At 52.3% G+C, this 16,772-nt stretch overlaps 1 protein-coding gene across 8 annotated transcripts in view; it reads left to right on the top strand.

Annotated features, from left to right (window-relative positions):
* Positions 1–16,772, top strand: part of Kcnt1 (potassium sodium-activated channel subfamily T member 1) — a 55,450-nt gene that overhangs the window by 8,041 nt on the left and 30,637 nt on the right. For 3 of the 8 annotated variants that reach the window (XM_029474311.2, XM_029474313.2, XM_021184586.2), the window contains exons 1-3: positions 5,801–5,976; positions 10,082–10,123; positions 16,296–16,375. In XM_029474311.2, the coding sequence (XP_029330171.1) occupies positions 5,822–5,976; positions 10,082–10,123; positions 16,296–16,375 (277 nt within the window). In that variant the 5' untranslated portion in view covers positions 5,801–5,821. Of the gene's footprint in view, positions 1–5,800; positions 5,977–10,081; positions 10,124–16,295; positions 16,376–16,772 lie in introns of those variants that run through there. The other 5 variants (XM_029474315.2, XM_021184601.3, XM_029474314.2 and 2 more) reach the window with 3 other exon arrangements.

The following is a 16,772-nucleotide window of genomic DNA, read 5'->3' as shown; positions in this document are numbered from 1 at the left end:
CTGCATCCTCTTGGCAGGAGAGGCCTCTGGAGAGTCAAGGAGCACCTACAGAGCTAAGGAGTCTGCCCGAGACCCTTTCCCAGGTCACTGAAAAAAAAAAAAACGTTCAAATACGTCCATGTCTGGTTCCTGGGACCTTGCCTAAAACTATGTTACCTTGAGGGTGGTTGTATAGGAGATTTGAGAAAGAAACGTTATCCTGAAATGCAGTCACACGTGTCCACATTATAAGAGAGAGGCAAAGGCCTGGACTTCAGTCACTGAGAGAGCATTGGCCAGATAAGCAGATTTGGGATATTTTACTTGAGCAGGGGAGGGTAGCGGAAGTTGAGAAAGAAAATGTCAAAACATAAGCCAAAGAAATTTAATGTACAGGTGACATGTCCTGGGTCTCTCTGTATCACCCAAGGTCTCGCCCTGCACTTGGCCTGTTGTAGGATAGAGCCTCCACCGTTTATCGTGTGAGCCAGTTCCCCAGCAAACCCTCATGTGCTTATGTACTGTATGTTCTGTTGACTGTGCCGGACTGTCATGGAAGCATATTTCCTCTCAAATTCCCGTATGAGCAACCAACCTGCTGACACTTGGACCTAAGGCTCATGAGATGTAGAATTGACCGTGCCTGGTCTGATCTACAGGACCAAAACAATAGCGTGTGCTGATCCTAGCAGTAAGCACAGTAACTGTAAGCAGCCTCTGGCCCTTCTGGCTCTGAGTATCTAGTGGCCTCTTCATGGGGATCTAGCTTCTCTAGTCCTTTGTAAGTTGGACTCTGAGTCTGAGACCTACTGGACCAGACTTGCCTGATGTTGCCTCTGGACTCAGGTATCCCCATTAAAACTGACCAGATAGGCCCACTGGCAGTTACATTTCCCCCTTTATCACCACAAGATCACTTGAAGAACTAGCTCCTTCTCCATACACCTAAGGACTGTGGGCCTCTCGTAAACATCTGTCACCCCCCTCCCCATCCAATGAGGATAATGTTAGATCCATAGTCCCAGCTCAGAGCATCTTTATTTTGAATCACAGCACCCCGCACACTCCCAGTGTTTGCTAATTATATTATTCTCTTTACTCGACAAGCTTTAAAATCACTGCAATCTGTTCTGTAGCCAGATTTTGAATAATTATCTAACACTTGCTGCAAACCCACTTCCATGAGCTCCTGCTGACCAGAGGCATCCGTTTGCCCCCTTCCATTCTGGAGCAATTCAATTTGGAATTTCTTAGAACTGTCTGCAAATAACCTTTGAAGTCATCCACCCTCCCGAAAAGAGGTATTCGTGCCTGTGTCATGCTCCTGTGTGCTGCCCTACACCTGAGACATCTCTGTATCTGGCATTTGGGCGATATTTTCACAGGGTGTAATAGTTCTCTGCCTCTCCTTTTCTTCCACCAGATCTGCCTATGAACTATTGTTCCCATATACTTCTTCCCCTGAGGAAATCCCAAAGCCTCCTCCTTCAGCCCTTGATAGACACCCTTCCCCATCTGCATCCACAAATGTCCTTTGTCCTTCTAGCTCAGTAGACTGAGGATGATGAATATCCCAATGTACTGTGTCCTGTGGCTTATTTTCCTGGAATTTATTGCGTAGCTCTCCCTGCCCTGTAGAGTGTGTTTCTACATGTTAAGTGTATTTAAACACATGAGGTCAGTTGGAGGTCCTACCCATGGGGTCCAAAGACCTGTTGGAACAGTGTTTTCCACTCTGATGCCTGGTCAGTGTCAACCTCTGCCAAGTGATCAGAGCCATTGGCCTGGTCAGTAATTCCATTTCCAGCAATCTCTTTGGATTGGATTTGATTCACTCTGTAATATTGGGGTAGTGCCTGGGCTCCCAGAAAGCCTGAGTTGTAAAACTCTCTCTACTTCCGCTGTGGAGATAAGCTTACTTATCTGGTCTCTCAGAGCTGCTTTTATTGAACCTTGTGCTCATTACTCTGAGAGGTGCTTCCAGCCCTGGTGGCCAGCATTTCCTTCTGGCCTGGGGCTAGGTTTTGCTGATAGCCAGGCTCCCTGTCTTTAGAGTCATTTCCCTTGCCTGGTAAGTAAGCATAGTCACGCTGCTGTGCATCCCCAGCCCTGTCCATCCCCATTAACGTTGAGTCCTTCGCCCCAGCCCCTGCATCCGCCTTGCACTGCGTGTCTTTATGGAGCCAAGGACTCTGGGACTTCATAGAAACCGAGTCTCACAGGACCTGTCTTTTTCTGAATGGCTTCTTTATCAGCACAACATCTACCTCTGTGGTAGCCTGTGGCAGACTTCCTCTCTGCAGAGGCTGAGTGGTGTTCTCTCATGGACTGACTCATGACCTGTCCTTATGGTGCATAGCCACTGGGGCTCTCTCATCTCCTGGCTTTATGTAGCCACACCATTTCTGTTCCTTCTCCACACTACCTTTCCAGAACCCCAGAGGTGGGAAGGGCTATGTGAGCTCAGCTCTGGACCTCCCTCCATTTTAGATCTTATGAATGTCCTTGCTGTGACTTCCTCGCTCTCTGGCAATGCCCTAAGAACACCCCTGCCTGAAGATGTCCTTCTCCATGGACTGCCTCTCCGGCGAGGATAATGTTAGGTCCGTAGTCCCAGCTCAGAGCATCTTTATTTTGAATCACAGCACCCCACACACTCCCAGTTTTCAGGTCGTCCAGCTGGGCATGCTGTAGGGCCCCATGCCCTTTCTGCAGGGACAGTCTGAAGGAATGATCTTATTGAGAGGTTAAGATCTGATATCTCCCCAGCTAGACAACAATGCAAGTCAGGACAGCTACCTGCTTCCACCCATTTACCACCACCAAACTGTGGGAAGAATTCTCAGGATTTATGATTGTCCCACTTTAGCCTAAAATGGTGACCAAGTGAAGAGGCCAAATCTTCAAGGTTATTTTTCTCTCAGGCAGGGCATCTGCATGCATGCCAGGTTCTTGTACACTGCTCTGCTCTTGGGATTTCACCTGCAGACTTGGGTAACATATTAGCTGGGTATAGTAGTCCTTATCTCCCATTCCTTTTTTTTTTTTTTTTAAGTCCTAGGACTGTCATCTTCTCGTTCTTAGTACCCTGCTTCTGACACTGTTTTGTGAATGTGTGTGATGTTGCTTTGTCCTGTCCTGGCTTGGGTCTCAGGAACTGGATTCTGTCCTTTTATACATTGGTTTATCTCCTCTGGGTCTCGGAGGCTGCCCTTGAGTTGTGGTTGTTTTGCGCAGGTTTCACCCACAGGGACTCCATCCAGTTGGCTCGGAGCTTCACATTCCTCTATGCAAGGCCACTTTCAGTGTCACCTATAGCCTGGTGTTCCTAAAAGGAGGATCATTTATACCTTGGTTTCTATGTCGTTCATCCTGAGCCTTGGGACTACAGACTGTCCAAGCCTGGCACCCATCTTCTCTTCTTTGCCTCACTCCATAACAGGTTCTCTGACATCTGGAAACTCTCCTCTGTGTCCAGGTGCCAAAGAGCTCCATAAGAAACAGCACTGGACTCTGGAAGCAGAGGTGATGATCGTGCTTAAATTATACGTGCTCTGATCTATGTGATTTAGCAACAAGTGCAGCAGAGTCCTCCCTGCCCTAGATTCCCCACTACCACTATGAGGTTCTTCACAGGCATCAGCTTGAAGTCATGCCAGGTGAAATGCTCAACTCAGACTCTTGTCTGTTATCCGATTCTACTCAGGGAATTCAGATGGACACATGGAGACTCGCTGTACTCAGAAAATAAACACAGAACAGCCACACACGCTGAAGCAAGCAGCGAGGTCTCTGTCCCACTGTGCTCTGCAGATGTGGCCTCTGAACAGCCCACGTTGCTCAGGGATGCAAATGTGTTCTCTCTGAGCATGGAGCCCTGCATCCCTGACACTAATGCAACCTTCTACCCTTGCTCCTTGGTGACCCTAAGTTTCCCAAAGTCCTACTAGCACTGTCTGTGCACTGCAGTCTGTGCACACAGCATCCTGTGTTGTGCCCTGTTGTCTCTTAGTCTGAGTCCCACACATTACTGTGACTCATCCCACAACATGCCCTTGGGAAGTTTCATGGTCCCTTCTTGGGTTCCCAGGAAGGGCAAAGAGGCTTCTATCTGCAGGGGCACTCACTGAGCACAAATGCTTTGTTCCTCTATGGCCACATGAGCTGTGCTGAAGTGTAGTCAGGGGATGCTCGCATGGATATTAGCTCAGAGACTGAGGGCTGTTTTTATGAGGACTTGGAGCTGAAGCAGATAATTGGAAAAGACAACAAGGCAGTCTTTTTTTTTTAACACAAAGGCAATTTTATTCAAGTTTAAAAGAAAAACTGTAGGGCAGGCCAGCTGTAAAACACCCAGCTGTTGTCCTGGGTGAGCCACCTCAGCTGTGAAATGGATAGTCTGGGCTAGAAAAACCATACCAGGTATCTCTGAGTCAGCCTGTCTCCCCTTCAAATGCTCTGTTTCTTACTGCGTCCGTTTAGTGGGGGGAACCGCTTTATCCTCAGTTTCCCCACTGCACACTGCTCAGGTTGTCATGACTTTGGTTTGGTTTCGTGTGTGTGTCGGGGAGAGAGTGTATGTGTCTGTTCGTGTGAGTGTAGGCCTGTGTGCGTTGTGCATGGGTGATATGTCTGCATGCACATGTGTGTAGAGACTGGAAACAACCTCAGCTGTCTTCCTCAATTTCTCCCTTGGTTTTTTCCACTTGCTTTTGTATTTCAAGATGAGGTCTCTTCCTGGCACTGGAGCACACCAATTTGGTGAGGCCAGCTGGCCAGCAACCTCCAGGGATTTCCTGCCTCTGCTCTCCCAGGTCTCCGATTTTAAGTGTGTGCTATCACCATGTCTGGCTTTTTTTTTTTTTTTTTTTTTTTTTTTTTTTTTTTAATGTATGTGTTGGGACTTGAACACAAGTTCCATCCTTGTGTTGCAAGGACTTTAATAATTCTGTGCTATCTCCCCAGGTCCTGCTCAGGTTGTGAGGTGAGACTGTGTAAGTCCCCAGGTACCTGGCACAGACTAATAGACTGTATCTGGAGTGACCACACCTAAGATGGGAACCCAAGCTGCTGCTGGGCAGTGGTGGCGCACACCTTTAATCCCAGCACTTGGGAGGCAGAGGCAGGCGGATTTCTGAGTTCGAGGCCAGCCTGGTCTACAGAGTGAGTTCCAGGACATCCAGGGCTACACAGAGAAACCCTGTCTTGAAAAAAAAAAAAAAGATGGGAACTCAGTACAATTCAGGCATCAACCCTGACAGCCCTGAGATAGAATTGGAGGGTGAGGACCCTAAACATCAACATCAGGGAGAATGAGCACACGTACCATTTCCCATCTGACTAGAAGAGTGGGCCCACTTCACTCCGTGAGGCCCAGAGGTGGGACTTAGAGGATGGGTGGAACTCTGGGCTTCCTGCCATCCTGAGCAATACACCATGGTTCCCAGGACACACAAGAGTACCCTGTGATGTGGTAGATGCCCAGCAGAGATGGCTATCTTCTCTCTCCATCAAACTTCCTCTGGAGGTGAGCTACCAAGGGCCACATGAGCTGTGCAACCCTTTCTGCATCCCATCTCTCTTCAGCGCAATGACCGTTATCACCATTACTATTACTTCTGGTAGGAGTCGGGGTAAGACAGCTGTACACTGGAACTGCGTCCTCCCTGAGGCATCCAGGTTGGGACAAGAGCCTGGAGCCGACCTTGGTGCACGGGGAGCCAAGCTGACACCCTCCCCACTCTGGACCATTCCACTGTGCTGCGTGTTGGGGGTGAGGTGCGCGGTGGTTGCGCCCGGCGCCGCCCCCGCCTCCGCCACCCGCGCCAAGCGCTCCCGCAGGATGGCGCGGGCCAAGCTGCCGCGCTCGCCGTCCGAGGGCAAGGCGGGTCCGGGGGACACCCCAGCCGGCGCTGCAGCCCCTGAGGAGCCGCACGGGCTCAGCCCGCTACTGCCGGCCCGCGGCGGGGGCTCCGTGGGCAGCGACGTGGGCCAGAGGTAGGGACACTTGCGGGGACCAGGACCCCGCGGCTGCGCGGGAGGGGCTTCGCGTCGTTCGCATTTTGTTTAGCACTGGCTCTGCTCCCCCGCCTGGCATTGCCTGTAGCCCTGGAGAGGGCGTCCTGGAGTCCCACCACCCCTTGCTTGAAGCCTGGCTTGGGGAGACTTAGTCCCCGGGGCCCCTTGCTTAGAGGTTGAACCTAGGGCCTTGCAAATATGACCTGGGCTCTGAGTCAGGTGGCCCTGGACCACAGTGCTCCAGGAAGCCCAGTGGAGTGGGTTGAGGAGGGACACTAAGGAGAGGTAAGCACTTCAGAAGTGAGCAGCTGAGGCCCTGGCAGGCTAGATAGCAAACTGGCTGGGTGGGTTACAGTAAAGGTATGGGATTGCTGAGTACTAGCATGGTGGGCAACCAGGATGCAGGAGGCCTTTGCAGAACAGAGCCCACCCTTTTCATCCTCCTGCAAGCTCCAGGCAGGATGTGGTACCCCAATTCATGGATGAGGACACTGAGGTCTTTGCAGCAGTGAATCCCTAGCCATCACCTGCTTGTGCCAAGAATCCTGCTGGCTGCTGCGGGGGGGAAATGAATCAGACCTGGCCTGGTGTGGGCATATCGTGAGCTTGAAGCCTGTTCTGCTAGCCATTGGAGCAGGACTGAATGGGACCAGGCCAGTCAACTTCCTGAGCACTGGCTTTTAAGGGTGAACAAGAATTGGCAGGGCTTTCTGGACAGAGGGATGGTGAACCCCCTGGGTCAAGTCTGGTGGTTTGGCCATGGCTTGGCCCAACAGATGGCTGGCCTAAGGTGATGATAGCACACACACACACACCCCTTCTTCCTTTACCTCCCCCATTTGCACCAGTCTCTTGGTTCTCACACAGGAAGGCTGCTGCTACGCTGTTCCCATTTACCAGAAATGGCTCTTGAGGGGCCTCCCATATCGGATGGGCAGCTCAGGCAGGAGTCTGCTCAGGGGCCTGGGGATGCATCCTTCTTGGCCTCTCCCTCCTCTTAATGGACATTTTGGTCCAGTGATCCCAGAAGCTCCCTCCCCTGCCAATCTGGCCCCATGAGAAATGGGCTGCAGGCATGGTAGTTTTGCCCAGGCTACGCCTGAGCACAAAGTACAACACGGCTGTGGCCACCTCTTCCAGGAAGCCCTCCCCCCACTTGCACCTCTGCATGTGGCTGCCCTTCATCCTGTAGACCACAAGCTGTGCTGCTGGCTCTTCAACAAGGATAGCCTCTCTCTCCTCTATGCAGGGTCCTTGCCAACCTCCTCTGCAAAGCAGAGAGAAGGAAGCTGCATACCCAACTGGTCCCAGGCAGCACCTGGGCCTGCAGCTGGCATCTTAACATCTGTCGTGATGAGCAGTTGGGCGCCAAGGCAGGTCCCAGCTGGGGAGGATGAGGTAGAATGACTCGTTAGGAATTGGATTTGTTGGAGTTTCCAGGCAAGATTGTGGCCTGTGACTTGCCTTTGCCCCTGTTCTATGTCTGGACTGCTGGCCAGACAAGTCAGAGACCTCTCCACTACTAGGAAGGCGACAAGGTGGAAAAGTATCCTGATAGCCCCACCCATGTCCACATTGTGGTGTGACTGCCCACACAGTTCCTGAGACACTGCGTTTTTTTCAGAACTATAACAGACTTGGGCCCTCTCACCCCACCCAACCTGAACCCTCTTTCTCCATTTCCCACTGAGGCTTAGAATGGTTGAAAAATGTGAGCTGGGGAGAGGAGAATCTATTTCAAAGTTTGGGAACCTAGAAAGAGCTGGGCCATTAGCGAACCTCTCAATGTGTCAGGTGCGAGGGCCCCTTCTAGCTCCTGGATCCACTTGACTTGGGCCCCCGGAAGTCCTTCCCACCTGTACTCCCTGTGGACTCCCCCTCAGCCTCATCTGCTTCCTTAGGGACTGGCTGAGCCAATGAGGGGTGTAAGAAAGATGTATGCCCAAGAAGGAGCTGGAAGGGCGGGGCCAAGCCTCTACGAGCTGTGCCCATGGGGCTAGGATTGGAGGACAACTGGAGGGGACAGAAGGCAGAAATGGTCCTAGAAGTTGTCCCTACTGGAATATATTGGGAATCTCTAGAGGCTCCAAATGACACTAGTGTATTTCATAGTCAGTAATAGGACCAAGAGAATAGATATCCTGGGGTGCTATGGTAGCTATGTTATGGGTAGAAAGCTACAAAAAGACCCTAGGGACAGAATTTTGACAGCGTGGGTTCAAGGAATCTCTATATCCCGGGAAGGGAGGGGAGAGGTTGATGTTCCCACAGACATTGTCATGGGGAGTTTTGTGACCAGGAATCATCTATCCGTTGACATCTCTGGGCTCTTAATGTAAATGTGTAGAGGTGGGGGGAGCCGAGGATGCAGGAGTGGAGTTGAGGCAGAGCCTGATGGATGGGCAGAGGTTTGATTTGGTCTAGGCCCTCTTTCCATCATAATGCTGTGTCCTCACAGGGTCTCCACTGTGGCCACCCCTTTGAGCCTGGAATGGTGAAACTCTCAATCTACTGGGGACAGAGCCCAGGGGTAGAGGCTGGGGCAAGAGAAACCCAGTGGCATCCCAGCCTGCTTTTGACCTGGCCAGTCTAGGATCAACTGTTAGCCTTATTTCTAAGCTGAGCCGTCCCTACACTTGCACACCCACCATAGCTTTCCCAAATCCTGAGGAGTAAGGCCCCTACCTCCTGGCTTTGTGACCAACCCCTAGAGAGTGTCTATGTCTTCAACCTTCTTACAGCCAACACATACCTGCTTGAACCTGTTCTCCAAGACCCCCTCTTAACACCCTCTGACATCATCTACTGCCTTACCATTCTCCACCTCAGTGGGGCCATAGCTTCACACTCTGTGGTACCAAGTCTCTCAGTAGCCAGCCAGACTCCCTGTCAACACTCCCATTCCCAGGGTCTGTCCCTGACCATCATATGCCAGTGACCACCCCCCAAAGGCCAGGGCCTTCACAGAGCAGTTTCTCGGGCTCATAGATTGCCTTGATGTTCTCCCAAGACAGCCTGTCAGTCCAGTTGCAGGGAGCAGACTCTCTCCCCAGCCCCAGCTGCAGTCACCCCAGCATTCTTGCGCTCAGGAGAGGATCCCTTGGCTCGACTTTCTTGTCCTCCATGTCTAGAACCTCGTGGTCCCCACAATACTCCAGGAGCCTGGATCCTTCCCTGACCACCAGGTGTTTCCTCTGAACAGCTTCCATACAACAGCTGCATGGTACCTCACTCCCTACTCTAACAGGTGGACACACCCAGGGACCACGAAAGGCTGCATACTGGAATATGAAGCCAGATTCTGGCCTCACAGAGGTCCCAATGCAGGTTGTACAGGGTGCCCCCTGAGTTCTGCAGTGACCTTTGCTGAATCCTTGCTCCTTACCTGGAAGATCGTTGCTTTGAAAATTGAGAGAGGTTCCACTGAAGTCCTTGGTTGGAGGACTGACCCAAGACAGCATGCAGTCAACACTCAACACAGACTGCTACTGCAGAGTTCCTGACACTAGGCCCCTTCTTCTTGGCAGGGTCATCTAGGGAAACTCAAGGTTAGGTTGTCTGGAATTGGCCAGGTCCACAACTCAGTCACCCGGGAATTATCAGCTCCAAGTAGGAAACCAAGGGGCAGGCCATCCAAGGCGTCCTGTGCCCAAATGTAACCCTGGACAGGAACTACTCAGCTGGCTTCAGCTTCCTCAGCTCTGGTGTCCCTGTAAGGGTCACTGCTGGACACAGGGTCACAAAGATGCCTGAGGTAGGCTTAACCCTGAATGGGAGAGAGGCAGATCCTTGTCTCTTGGCTAAAGGCAGGGTCCTGACCTCCCTGTGGTTGTCACTCCCTCTGGCCAGAGTACAGGGCCTGCATGTGCCAGCACCTGCAGTCTCTGCGGCTTTCTCCAATACAGAGGGGTAGGCCTGGCTTCCACCTGCCTTGCATGCTAGGCTGCCTCCCCTGACAATACCTATCATGCCTGGGGCTCCACAGGTCACAGGTATGGGGACTTCAGGTATACCCCATTACTCTGAGAGACTGCCTGGAGCCCCATCCACCTTCTATGTTGATGTTTCCACTCTGTGTCTCCAGGCTTCCTGTGGAAGATTTCAGCCTGGGCTCTTCCCTTTCTCAGTAAGTGCTTCACAGGGAAGGGGTTGACGATCTCAGGGACAGATGCACCCTCATGCCCTGAGAACCAGGCTCATGGGAAAGGCCACACTTGGTCAGTACCATGAGCCAACAGCCAGGCAGGAACATGACAGTGTTGGCCAGCACTTCCCAGGACCAACATGTGTTTCTTGTCCTGGGGGTGGGGGGCTGGGACTGAAGACAAAGAGATTAATGGTTCCCTTGGGAAGAATCTGTGGACAGGAAATGGGCTCCCCAGGGGTGGATGTCTGATTTTAGATACTTTTCTATTGCTGTGATAAAACACCATGACCAAGGCAACTTAAAGGAGAAAGTTGATTGGGGTGAGTCCATGGCCACCATGGTGGGGAGCATGGCAGCAGGCAGGCGGGCTGGTGCTGGAGTAGTAGCTGAGAGCTTATAACCCATAAGCATGAAGCAGAGCTAACTGGGAATGACATAGGCTTTTGATACCCCAAAGCCTGCCCCTAGTGACACACCTCCTTCAACAATTTCAACAAGGCCACTCCTGATCCTTCCCAAATTGTTGGTGACTGGGACAAAGCATTCAAGTATGTGAGTCCTATGCAGAGTTCCTGACGCTAGGCCCCTTCTTCATGGCAGGGTAGTCTAGGGAAACTCAAGGTCAGGTTGTCTGGAGCTGGCCAGGGACCATCATAGTGCCTGAGGCAGTGGTGTCCAGACCTTCAGCAGAAGCCTGATGACAGACAGGTCTGCCACCATGCCTGCATGAGTACAGTGTTCATTTAAGCCCAAAGCCTACAGATTCAGCTCCCCTCTGCTTCCTATGTGTGTTGATGTCTCCAAGGGCCAAGGTCTCTGCTGGGTACCTCTCTATCTTGAGCTAAGAGTTAGACCAAGTGACAAAGACTTTGAGACTGGGACAGCCAGAGCCCCTCAAGGAAGCCTGTTATGGCATCCTTCTGGGACCCAGATCTACCATGGTCAGAGTCGTCTCCAAGTGAGGCCTCATCTGTCATTTCCATTGATGAACAGAATTGATAACCACCATTTGCTCAGTGTTTCCAGCTGCTGGTAATTTGGGGTGCTTCCCTGCTACTGTGGTTCAACCTATTATGTCTCCATAGCTGTAGGCTGGGTAGCTGGGGCCACAGCCTATACCTCCATCTCCTTGTTTAGGGCCCTATAGTGCAGTAAACAAACAGACATAGACAGAGTTACCCACCACATGCAATGCTCTCCTCCTCCCCAGACACCTGAGGAGCTGGGTCTCAGACCTGGTCACAGTAAGGAGCAGGAACCTGTCTGTGGCTGCCCTTGTTGTATGCTCCTTGGAGAGCCCCTGGGTCCAAAGAAAGATGCCTTGCCAGGAGAGTTAGTTTGGGAAGCCAGTTCCCTTTTCCCAGGCCACACTGGATCTCTTCCCTCAGTTTCCCAGGTGGAGCTTGAAGACCCATACCTGACTGCCTACCCCCACCCCCAGGCTGTATGGGGCTGAAGCCTGGAGCATTGTAAGGGGCCTTTCTGGGGAGCTATGAGCTCCAAGCAGGATCCAGAGCTACAGGAGAGTGCTACAAATAGAGTTCTATTGAACTCCCCTGGGGATTATGAAGGCTTGGGGTTTGGCCAGCCCTCAGAAGATGTAGGGAGGAGCAGGTTAGAGTTGCCCCTGGTAGCCTGTTCTCAGGCCCTTCTTACTCAGTCACCCAAGCAACCAGTACCATAGCTGTGCCCTCTAGCTCCTCACCAAGGTGGGTCATGTATTTTACTCTAGCTCAGAATGTGGTTGGGCATGTGCCCTACCCAAGGTCTGTGGGCATGGCTGGTGTGTGTGTAGCCGGTCTGTGAGTTTGCAGTGTGATACACTGAATGATCTAGGCCTGAGATGGCTTTCTCTTTGCATTGATTTTGACCTCATGGGGTGCTGCTGGTCCTGGGCCCCACCCATACCCATCCTCTCTCTGAGCTCATTCCCAAGGGACACAGTGGGACATATCTTACCTTCACTCTGTGATACTGGGTGTGGAAGGATGGGGATAAGACACATCACTGTCCCCAGTGAGGAAGCTAAAAGCAGGCAAGAGGTAGAGCCTGCATCTCTCCAGCTTCCTGGTGGGCACTGGCTCTCAGTCCTTACACTTTATGACTCCCGGGAGCTTTGTGTGTCCCACTGTGTCCCTTGAGAATGAGCTCAGAGAGAGGATGGGCTTGGGGCCCAGGACCAGCAGCACCCCACGGGTCAAAGTCAATGCAACCAGAAAGCCATCTCAGGCCTAGATCCTATAGGTCCAAAGGTGCCTGTGAGCAGAGGCTGTAAGAGGGGCAGGCCATTCATAAACTCCCTCTGCTCCCGTAGGGCTGTGTGATGCGTCTTCATCTTAGGGTATCTTAAACATAGGTTGGAGTGAAATGGATAGTTTTAATCCCTGCTTTGTGTGGTGCTAGAGGAAGTGGGTGGCCACAGGCCATTAAAATTTAAAAGTGAAAAAGAATTCATTGATTTCTCTGGCATTGTAGAGCTCTGACTCCAGTGGCGGCTCCTGGGAGACACCTTCTGTTGTAGGTGGGCACTGCCCACAAAATACCTGGAGCCATCCATACAAATGGGTGTTGTCAGCCTAATGGGCAGCCCTGCTAGGAGGTGGCATTAGTCAGGGTCAGCCTTGTTCAAAGAGGATGCCATTAGCCAGGTCAGCTTTCCAGAGCTGGGCGAGGATGCCAACAGGCAGGGTTGGGCGTCACAGGCTCCTGGCTGTTCAATGAGCAGCAAAGGGCCTGCTGGCTTCTTGATCTTCACAGGCTGCTGGGTTTTCTGATCAAAATGCTGCTGGGAAGACGACAAGTAGGACAGGAGGCCTTGAGGGCCCAGGATTCTGGAGAGTGAAGCAGCCATGGGCACGGTGCTCAAGACACCTAGGGACCAGGGTCAGACACATGGGAAGCAGCAGGAATGTCTAGTGAGATAGGGCAGCAGGGTGCAGGGACGGGGGCGGGGGCAGGATTCTGTCCTTCCCCAGATAGGGTGTCTGTGGTTGGAGCTCTACCCTCAAGGAGAGCATACACGTACTTCCCAGTGTGTCCTGGGACAGCCTCTCTGGTGGATCAGCTATGGGTAAGTCTGCCCAAGGGAAGTGTGTTAGTCCACAGACCGGTGAGTCAAAATGGAGCTGATGCAGCTCGGTTCAGAGCCACATCTGGGAGTAATCGTCTCACAGGCAGAGGACTGCGGTGGTCACAGTCATCCCACGTGGCAGGAGCGGAAGCACACATGAGCCTGACCCTTCAGCTTCCCCTCTGCCTATTAAGCCACCAGGACTGACTCTGGGTTCTCCCCTAGCGATCTTATCCAATCCTAACCTCACCCCCATCAGCACCTGCGCCCCCTCGCCCCGCCCCCGATTCCACACACTACAGCTGTATGTAGTTCCTTTCTTCTTCCTACCTCTTAGGGATTAAACTCCTAGCACATGGCACCTTGAGGACACGTCATCATGTTATACTGGCACGAAATGGCAGAGGGCAGTGAATAGCCACCCCGGCCAGTGGGGGCACACTCAGGCAGGTAGAATTTGGTGCCTTGATCTGGCAGATTGTAGGAGACGCCTGTGACCGTCCCTGTTTAGGGTATGGCATAGGAGTAGAGCCAAAGATAACAGGAGCCACAGTGAATCAGAAATGCTGTGGTCTGTGCCCTAAGGGAGATGGGGACAGACTGCCATCTTGTTGCCTAGCAAAGGTCTTGGCCACCTACTGAGGGCCCTGTGGGGATGAGCAGGTAGGAAGTCCCTCCCTCAAGGCCTTTATTTTAAAGGAGGTGGGTGGACAGGAGAGGGATTCATGAGCTCCTTACAGGCTTTTAGGTCCCTCAGGACACCTGACAATGACTTCCCTGCTCCCCACCTCCACCCAGCCTGTCTGCCTAGCCTCAGGTGCCTTCAAAGAGAAAGTTGCACAGCTGACTCTTCATAGTCACTAAGTACAGTGTCCTCTCTGGCCTTGGGCTCCTAACACCCTATAAAAAATTAAACTGTGCTGCCATAGAGTGGGGTACAATTTTGCACTGGATATAGCATGTGTACCAGGGCACTGTGGGGACACGGTAGGTTGTTCTGAAAAAAGTGGGGTACAGAAAGAAGTGTGCTGTGGCATAGTGGGTGTGCCGAACAATGTGGAGCATGAAGCTTGCTGGTGTACAGTGTCATTTGTGGGGCAGAAGGGGACATGTGCTGGGATAAAAGGGTGTATTTTTTTTTTTTTTTTTTGGTTTTTCGAGACAGGGTTTCTCTGTATAGCCCTTGCTGTCCTGGAACTCACTCTGTAGACCAGGCTGGCCTCGAACTCAGAAATCCGCCTGCCTCGGCCTCCCGAGTGCTGGGATTAAAGGTGTGAGCCACCACGCCCGGCTAGAAGGGTGTATTGAGGGACAGTGAGATGTTTGGTAAAATGAGGTTCAGAAGTATAGTGGGATATGCTGGGATACATCAGCCATTAGCACTGGGTTGGCCCCTACTTGCCTATGGGAAGCTTGGCTTGTTGTGAGGTCCAGGGTGGATCTAGTCATGGCCCTGCACCAATGGTACCTTGTCCCAAGCAAGATGACCAGGCCTTTTGAACCCTTACGGAATTCTGTGACCAGCAAACCCACTGTGACCCAGGCCCCTCCCCAGCCCAGGTATAGGGCATTAGGGCAAGGCTCCTGAGCACCCAGTAGTCGACACTCACCAGGCTTTAGGCTGACTGGTGTTTTAAAAATACTTTGTTATACTTTTTTCTTGGTACGTGCTTGTTGAGACAGGCATGTACTATACCACGGGTGTGAAGATCGGTGGATAACTTGGAATAGTCAGCTTTCTCTTTCCACCATGTTGAGACCTGGGGGTCAAACTCAGGTCTCTGATAATGACTAGTTTAAACACTTTGGGGCTGTTGGAATAGTCAGTCCTAGCTAGGCACTGACATGAAACTCTCCAACTGTCTTGACGGAACCAGTATCTGATCAGAGGAACGTGATGTTCAGAATCTACCTGCCCTGGGTTTGGTGCCCCCTTCCCCAGGTGACAGTAACAGTGAGCGGGAAGTGCTAGAAACAGATTGGCTGGTATTTGTCTCCTTTGCCTACAGAGAGGCAGCAACTTCTCCATGCAGGGTCCTCCCAGGCAGCAAGACAAGTCTGCAGGGCACACTGTCTTTCTAGCCTTCTGAGTTGTGACCCTACACTGTCCTATGGTCCCTGGTGCTGTGTCCCACATCATTCCATCCTAGGGACATTGCAGCCTGTTGGGGAGGATGCACTGGTAGGAGGCATGTGTCCTCTCAAGGGTAGCTGACTGCCCCAGTTCACAGGGGAAATGCTGCAAGCTGGCCACACTTGCTAGAGGAGTCCAGGCTCCAAACTCGGACTCCCCCATTCTTCCTAAGTCAGCACGGATGTTTCATCTCCTGCTTCTGAATGTTTCTGAAGCTGAGGAGAGCAGGACCACATCTGAGGCTGGGATACTGAGAATAGAGGCTTATCTTCCATTAGCCACAGTTAATCTCAGTGAACACTTGGCTCTTCCTGGGTGTGGCACTGGGGCATCAGTGAGCAGTGAATAGCTCACTCACTGTTTGTACTGGGTGATGTTCAGACCTCAGAGAACGTGGGTGTGGCCGCACCTCTGAGACTGGCCTGTGTGTGGTGCCATGGCAGATCGGGGATGGAGGACAGAAGACCGGTGGCCAGGTCCACAGTATGGTTAGAGGGGCAGCTTATGGATAACTGCTTCCTGCTGGCCCTCTGACCATCCTCCAGATTGTAATGATTACAGGCCTCAGAACACAAATCCCAGACGTAATGACTGTGAGCTCCTGTTTAGGAGCTTTTACAGTTACTAAGAAGATTTGAGCACCCAACGCCCAGAACACTGGCTGCTGTAGCCCTGATCTCCTTGGATCCTGGAGGGCTCCAGATGCTGAGCAGATGGTACACCAGTGGCTGCAGCTGTACTCAGGGGAGGCTTTGTGAGGGCCAGTGGCTGCTTTAGACATAGACCTTGATGGTCCAAAGTAGGGACATTGTCCCTCCCAAGTTCCTCTCTGCTCATGTGGTTTGAAAGAACTCAGTTGGGCTTGGGGCTCTGGTCCTGGCTTGAGGCTCCAGCTGCCTTGGGCCTAAACCTCTGACCCCAAGCCCCAGCTTCCTCTCCTTTCTCAGGGTCCAGGTGGAGTTCTATGTCAATGAGAACACCTTCAAAGAGCGGCTCAAGCTGTTCTTCATCAAAAACCAAAGATCCAGTGAGTCAGGGGCCTGGAGTGCTCTGGGTGGAGAGGGATGGGCAGGGGCTGGGAGTCCAAGGAGATGTCCCACCTATATGTGGAGGGAAATGGTCACCCGAGCATCCTGGGGAAGCCCAGTGTGTTGAGACACGGCCCCCATGCTGGACCCTGAGCTGAACTGGGTCTAGGCTGTCTCCAGGAGCCAGCTGAGTCACCTCCCCTCTGTCACTCCAGCACCCCCTAGCGATCCTCACCTCCGTGCTTCCCCTCCTCCTTCCCAGCTTTAAGCTTGGCCATTCTGGACCCACCTGGGATGCAAGAAGGAAGGGGCTTGGAGGTGAGGCTGTGGCTCCAAGTCCCCTAAATCGAACCCCATGAGTGAAGTGGCCTCGGGAAATCCCCTGTACCCCAGGCC

This window comes from Mus caroli, unplaced genomic scaffold (assembly GCF_978045245.1).
Source record: "Mus caroli unplaced genomic scaffold, Mus_caroli_1 scaffold_2, whole genome shotgun sequence".
NCBI classification, from domain to species: Eukaryota; Metazoa; Chordata; class Mammalia; order Rodentia; family Muridae; genus Mus; species Mus caroli.
The sequence above is the reverse complement of the archived record's forward strand: the minus strand, read 5'-3'. Positions and strand labels throughout refer to the sequence as shown.